Here is a 7,500-nt window from a genome sequence, read left to right on the forward strand (position 1 = left end):
GACATTACTGCCGACTGTCACGAAGCCAGGCTGAGTTATTTGCCCTCTCACAGTAATCTTATGACGGAGGTTTATGTAAAAGTGTTACAGATTCTACTCTGCACTATCCTGATGCTTTCACACACTCCTGGCACTAGACATACATGTATACGCACCCCACCCCACACACACACGCACACTCACACTCACACACACACACACACGCACACTCACATACACACACACACGCAGGCACGTGCGTACAGACACATACAAGTCATCCTGATGGTTTTACACACTCATTCCTGGCACTAGATATACATGCACGCAAACACACACACACACACACACACACACACACACACACACACACACACACACACACACACACACACACACACTAAAGTCAACCCTGATGCTTTTACTGGTTTACACTGAGGCACTCAGTGGGACTATGGCAGTGTTCCACATTTGGCATCCCCTCCATATTTGCTCCCAAGATTATCCGCAGTGAAAGCTATCCCAACATTATCCCCCTCCACTCCTCCTCAACATTATCCCCCTCCACTCCTCCTCAACATTATCCCCCTCCACTCCTCCTCTGGCATCTCCGCTCATCAGGCAGCACTAGCCACGCTTTGCTCCTAATTGTGAACAGGCTGCTAAAATCACCCATTGCTACGCGCAAGCAACCGGCCCGCTCATACGGCACACGACCGAACCCATGACGTACACACACCACCGAGCCCGTAACGTACACACACACGGCCGAGCCCATGACTTACACTCACACACAGTCTCCCGAATGTATTCCAAGAACTACAATGTTTTGTGTCACAAGATTCAAGAGCAAGGTCTTATTACAGTATCCTTGCTGTTGAATCCAGAAGGATCCAGAAAGTCTTTATTTTCCTTTATGTAATGTATGACATATTCCTGGTTGCTGATTGGGTCTGAAGGCTTTTGGGGCGAGAGAGGAGTAAATTGAATGGGCATGGCGATCACATGGTTTCCTCTCAGCCAATCAGAGGCTGAGAGAAATCATCATGAAAGCTGATGAAAAGCGAGGCCAAAATATCTCTAGCTCCCTCTAGAGGCCATCTGTAGAACTACAGCCCACAGCCTTGTAAGTCGAGTACATGAACTGGCCTCACTGACCTGTTCAAAGTTGCAAAATAAACGACCAGGGAACGCCCTCTGAAGCTCTACCGCATCCCATCAGCTCGGTTAAACCCAGAGTACTACGAGTTTGAATTTCCAAGATGGCTGCGCCATTAAAGGTAAAGTATTTATTATAGTTGTTGGATTTGTGTCACATTAATCGTGTTGCAAAAACAATGTTGCTATGGCGTTTGCTTGAGTAAAACACTGTGTAATGCTTCGTTACAAACTGGCTAGTAGCAATTGCTAACAATAGTCAATCGCTAATAAATGGTAGCGTGTCTTGTTGACAAATAGAATGCAAGCATCTTGTATTTTTAAGTTTAGTTTAACACTTACAACTTAACACCATGGTGATAAAAAAGGCATGAGAGGCTTGCATGAGTTGTAGTATCTACAACATTTTTTCATTTCATTTTAAAGACTGGGAGAATGTGAATTAGTAAATAAATGATTGTTAGCCTATTGCAAGACATTTTGACTTATGATTACTTCCTCTGACTACTTCTTAAAGGGATGTGTAAAGCTACAGTCAATCACACCAATCACCCTTGAGAATCGAATGGAAAACATATGCTCTGTTAGTAATGCATATGGATTTTTTTTTATAGAATATTGCGATTGACCTGCGATTATGACCTTCCAAACTCCTCTTTAGTGTGTTGAGTGTGGGCGAAGGGGGCATATATTCAGCAGTTTCATGAGAGCTTCCTAGTGCAGGCCCTGGACCCCAGCGGAAAGGTGTTTCTGTGCCCTGGACCCCAGCGGAAAGGTGTTTCTGTGCCCTGGACCCCAGCGGAAAGGTGTTTCTGTGCCCTGGACGCCAGCGGAAAGGTGTTTCTGTGCCCTGGACCCCAGCGGAAAGGTGTTTCTGTGTTTCGGCTGCTGTACCTGTTTGAGTGTTCCATCCTCGGCCAGACAGCTACTCCTTACACACTTGCCACAGCACTCCCCATCTGCTTGAGAGAAAGAAGATCCCTACACACACACACACACACACACACACACACACACACACACACACACCATCATCAAATCATATCAAACCTTTGATTGAATGCAAGAATATGGAGGTACTCATAGGTACAAATGTGTGTGTATAAGTACATTCTCTTGAGCATACTTGTGTAAGTTTGTGTGTGTGTGTGTGTGTGTGTGCACGTGTGTGTGTGTGTGTGTGTGTGTGTGTGTGTGTGTGTGTGTGTGTGTGTGTGTGCGTGCACGTGTGTGTGTGTGTGTGTGTGTGTGTGTGTGCGCATGTGTGTGTGTGTGTGTGTGTGTGTGTGTGTGTGTGTGTGTCCACGTGTGACTCACCAACGGGCAGATGTCGTTCTGACACACTTTGTTCTGGCACTGGACGATGTGAAGGCCGGTGGACTCATCTCTGCTGTCCGTGCAGCCGCAGGTCTTACAGCCGTCATCCCAGTGCCTGCCCACCTGGTAGGCCACTCCCTCCACCACACACACCTAGAACAAGACAAGAGGGACGAGCACGCATATGTACATACATTAGGCAGACAGCACGTATACACACGCATATATACACACATATGTACATACATTCTATACCTGCTGGGTAAACATGGGTAAACTCTGCTGGGTAAACATGGGTAAACTCTGCTGGGTAAACATGGGTAAACTCTGCTGGGTAAACATGGGTAAACTCTGCTGGGTAAACATGGGTAAACTCTGCTGGGTAAACATGTGTAAACTCTGCTGGGTAAACATGTGTAAACTCTGCTGGGTAAACATGGGTAAACTCTAAAGCTAACAGCTACATAAGGACAAACTATGATGCTTATTTATTTATATTTATTTCTGCAACACACACACACAAATACACACATATGAACGCGCACATGCACACGCGTATACACACACACACACACACACACACACACATACACACACACACACACACAAACACACACACACACACCTTGTCTGGCTCGCAGGACACTTCCGTGCAGTCGCAGTCGTTGGTGGTTGCTATAGTGACGTGTCCAGGTGGGCAGGTCTTGGTGGAGTTGTGGCAGTCGCACACACACTCCGTCATGTCACAGCACTCCGTCTTTGTGACAGAGGGGCGTCGGTGGGCGGGGCAGGTGGGCGGAGTCACCAGAGAACACTCCTCTTTCTTACAGACTGAAGGGCGAAGGAGGAAAACAACTTTTATTTACAGTAACTTGTTTACTCCTGCTCCTCTGATTTATTAACGGAGTGGGTGTAGATAGAGAGAGAGAGAGAGGCAAAGAGAGATGGAGAGAAAGAGAGAGGGAGAGAGAGAGAGAGAGAGAGAGAGAGAGAGAGCGAGAGAGAGAGAGTACTAACCACATTCATAGATGGGTGCACATTCTCCTGGGTTGGTAAGAGAGAGACTCTGGCCATTCTCACAGCGGGGAGGTTCAGGATGAACACACTTCTCGTCACACACTGAACACACACACACACACACACACACACACACACATTATTTACAGTGACATACAGGCTAAACACATCACACTTACTATATGCACAATAGACACACATAGACACACATTTATACACATGCATGCATGCATACAAGACTACGAAACCCAGAATTCTTGGCCTTCTATATGGATACTGTAGAAGCGCTGAGAGAAGTCAAGTTAGACTGTGTGTCTTTGGAGGTGAACTGTACATGGTCACTGGGGGTACACTCTACTGGGAGGAACTACAGTACCCAGAATGCTTAGTGTTATATGTGGACTGTAGGATTTGCTTGGGGAATCTGAATGTACACTAAACACCAACTTGGATAGGGAGCCGTAGAGCAGTATCAGAATCTTGGGTAACACTTTACTTGACGGGTGAGTTCATAACACATTCATAGCACCTGTCATAAACTGCACATAAGGCATTCATGACTGTTTCATGAGACATGACTCAACATTCATGCCAAACCTTTCATGAATGTGGAAGACAGACCGACAACAACTTGTCAAAATAAAAGTCCAACAATCGCAAAGCGGCATTGCCGTTTTTGTTCCAAACCTCTTACCTGATCACATCCCATCTGAGTCAGTGAGCTACTCCAGTGCCAAAAAGACAGAACATGGTCAAGCAAATCATTTTTTTTTTCATAAAAATTTATTTGTTTTATGATGTAACCTTTGCAGATGATTTCTCATCTTTTGCCACTGGTTACACAAATACGGCTGAATGTAGGCTAGTTTACCTCCCAGTGTTAAACTCCGTGATTACGAATACTTACCAACTTGTATAGTAAAGTGACATTCGATGTAGACTCCATAAGATATTCATGAAATATTTACAAAGGCTGGAGAGAAGAACGGGCCGGCAATGCTGCTTTGCGATTGTTGGACTTTTATTTTGACAAGTTGTCGTTGTTCTGTCTTCTACATTCATGAAAGGTTTGGTATGAAAGAGTCATGTCTCATGAAACAGTCATGAATGCTTTATGTGCAGTTTATGACAGCTGCTATGAATGTGTTATGAACTCACCCGTCAAGTAAAGTGTTACCGAATCTTGTCCCATAAACAGGGACCCGAGTCTAGCCTGAGGTCATTTCCCCCTCCCCTGAGGTCATTTCCCCCTCCCCTGAGGTCATTTCCCCCTCCCCATCCCTCTCATCTCCTCCCTCTCTTCACTGCCCAGTCTGATAAAGGTCCAAAAATAAAACTTCAAAAAACATCAACTTAACGGCCCATGGCTGAGTCTCTCGAGAAGTAGCATTAACAGGACCACTGGGGCCATCACGGCAAGTTTGTGGGCATCATGCCAGCGCTGGGCAGTGCCCAGTCTTCCAGCCTGGCGGGCGAGGCTTAGTGTATGTCCAGATGCACATCAATGAAAGATTATCCCAGATTCACAAAGAGTAGGAGCAAACATACACACACTCATGTACGTACACACCATACCAAACACACACACAGACTCACACAGATGCACGTAAACACACACACCCACGGATACAAAAGGGATAAACATGTACTTGTGTTATGAAACAAACACACACAATATCCCCGCCCCCCTCCACACACAAACACACACACACACACACACACACACACACACACACACACACACACACACACACACACACACACATGCTCTTACCACACTCATACTCTGGACAACAGCTTGATTTCTTCTCCCTGACAATCTCACAAGGGGCACACACAGGAGCTGAAACCACATCAGAGAACAGTTAGATGTGTGTGTGTGTGTGTGTGTGTGTGTGTGTGTTTGTGTGTGTGTGTGGTAAGATCGGCCTTTAGATTTCACCTTTAGAGTTTGTGCATGGGAGAACAGTGCAGTTGATTTGCTTCTGATCCAGACATACACACATCAGACAAGGGTTGTCATCGGGAGACCAGCTTTGGAGATACTACACACACACACACACACACACACACACACACAATAACATTAGAACAGCCTTAAGACCTCTATAGACCTCAACTGTCACGCCCACAGCTGATTCTGGAAGTAAGAATACAACCTTGTTTCAAGAGAAAAAAAAATAATTCGCTATTTACATGGAAAAGTACTGCACTAACCAAAATCCTAACGTGTAAAAGCCAGTAAAAGCAGAGCCTTTGAATGGTAGAGATAACCGTTGCCATGGAAATGTTTAGATAGATAGATAGATAGATAGATAGATAGATAGATAGATATACTTTAACATATTACCTTAACACATATAGTCCACATACATAAACAAGAAATTACTTTAACCCACAAGACATAGCATGTGGTAGCTGTCAAGGTTCCATACACATCCAAGTACCAAAGTGTAACTGCCTAATAAGACATAAATCAACAATTGCCTCCATATTAGATATAAAAGATTAAAAGATAAGTTATCTCTCTCTACTCAAAGGAGAATCGTTGTAAAGTGCTATTGCTGTGGGTAAGAAGGTTTTCTTATATCTGTCCTTACTGCAACTGAGTTGGCGAAACCGCCAACTAAAAACACTTTGTTGTTTTGCCAGTGTACTGTGTAAGGGATGTTATGCATTGTCCATGATGTGTAACAATTTCTGCAACATCCTCCTTTCCATCACCATCTCTAGAGGCTCTAGAGTAGTCCCCAGCACAGAGCCTGCTTTCCTAATCAGCTTTTTCAGTCTGTTAGAGTCACTGGCCCTGATACTGCTACCCCAGCAGATGACAGAAAAGAAAATTGCACTTGCTACCACAGACTGATGCCCCTGTTCTCGCGACTGTCGGCTCGTTACTCGCTGGAATCAAAACGGATACCGAGGCTGTCAGAACCGATGTGTGGCTGTCCAATAAAAAATGTTTTTCTCTTGAAAGTGGAATTTACTCAATGGAAACTGTAGGAAGTTAGTCATCTTCTTGTGTGAGATTAAAATAGAAGCATGTTAAACTATCGTTAGGCTGCAAATGTTTGAAATGTGTAAGTTAGAAAAGGCTCATGGGATAAGTAGTTCCTTCACTTGGAAATGAAAATATGTACACAGTCTTGTACCTTTGACTTTTTTTTAACTCGAAATGATATGTTGTATGCTTATGAGTCACGTCGTAGGTTAGCCTAAGGCATGAGGCAGAAATGATATGTTGTATGCTTATGAGTCACGTCGTAGGTTAGCCTAAGGCATGAGGCAGAAATGATATGTTGTATGCTTATGAGTCACGTCGTAGGTTAGCCTAAGGCATGAGGCAGAAATGATATGTTGTATGCTTATGAGTCACGTCGTAGGTTAGCCTAAGGCATGAGGCAGAAATGATATGTTGTATGCTTATGAGTCACGGCGTAGGTTAGCCTAAGGCATGAGGCAGAAATGATATGTTGTATGCTTATGAGTCACGGCGTAGGTTAGCCTAAGGCATGAGGCAGAAATGAATGAGAAACGTACTTCTGGAAACGAAACTCTCTTAGAGGAGGGGCGGGACTGTTGAGCTCATAACAGAATGATGTACATATGTGTGTGTGTGTGTGTGTGTGTGTGTGTGTATGTGTGTATAACCTTGCGAGTGTGTGTGTGTGTGTGACTGTGCTCTTAATAAGCGCTCACCGGGTGTGTGTGTCCCTTGGCGTCCACACACTCCGTGCAGGCCTCTCTGCTCACACACTCAGCACCCCGCTGGACGGTCCCCTCGGGACAGAAACAGCCCTCCGTGGGCGTGCTGGAGCACTGAGGGCCGTTGCCCATGGCGATACCGTCTCCCAGCTCAACCATGCCGCCTGGAGACCCTGGGCCGCTCTCACAATCCTCCACACATCCGCTCCGACAGGCCTGATATTGCATGGCCGAGGGGCAGGACATTGCTGTACATTAACACACACACACACACACACACACACACACACACACACACACACACACACACACACACACACACAC

At 45.3% G+C, this 7,500-nt stretch overlaps 1 protein-coding gene across 1 annotated transcript in view; it reads right to left on the minus strand.

Moving 5' to 3' along the window:
* The window catches only part of vwf (von Willebrand factor), a 51,101-nt gene that overhangs the window by 6,813 nt on the left and 36,788 nt on the right, over positions 1 to 7,500 (minus strand). Inside the window, exons 39-45 of the mRNA XM_076271558.1 lie at positions 7,171 to 7,424; positions 5,414 to 5,516; positions 5,246 to 5,314; positions 3,472 to 3,573; positions 3,080 to 3,285; positions 2,455 to 2,607; positions 2,032 to 2,118 (exon numbers count right to left, since the gene is read on the minus strand). Coding sequence (XP_076127673.1) covers positions 2,032 to 2,118; positions 2,455 to 2,607; positions 3,080 to 3,285; positions 3,472 to 3,573; positions 5,246 to 5,314; positions 5,414 to 5,516; positions 7,171 to 7,424 — 974 coding nt within the window. The remainder of the gene's footprint in view (positions 1 to 2,031; positions 2,119 to 2,454; positions 2,608 to 3,079; positions 3,286 to 3,471; positions 3,574 to 5,245; positions 5,315 to 5,413; positions 5,517 to 7,170; positions 7,425 to 7,500) is intronic.

This window comes from Alosa pseudoharengus, unplaced genomic scaffold, assembly GCF_046254945.1.
Source record: "Alosa pseudoharengus isolate Yale_2024_CS ecotype anadromous, Long Island Sound unplaced genomic scaffold, YU_APseudo_1.1 YU_APseudo_1.1_scf_10, whole genome shotgun sequence".
NCBI classification, from domain to species: domain Eukaryota; kingdom Metazoa; phylum Chordata; class Actinopteri; order Clupeiformes; family Clupeidae; genus Alosa; species Alosa pseudoharengus.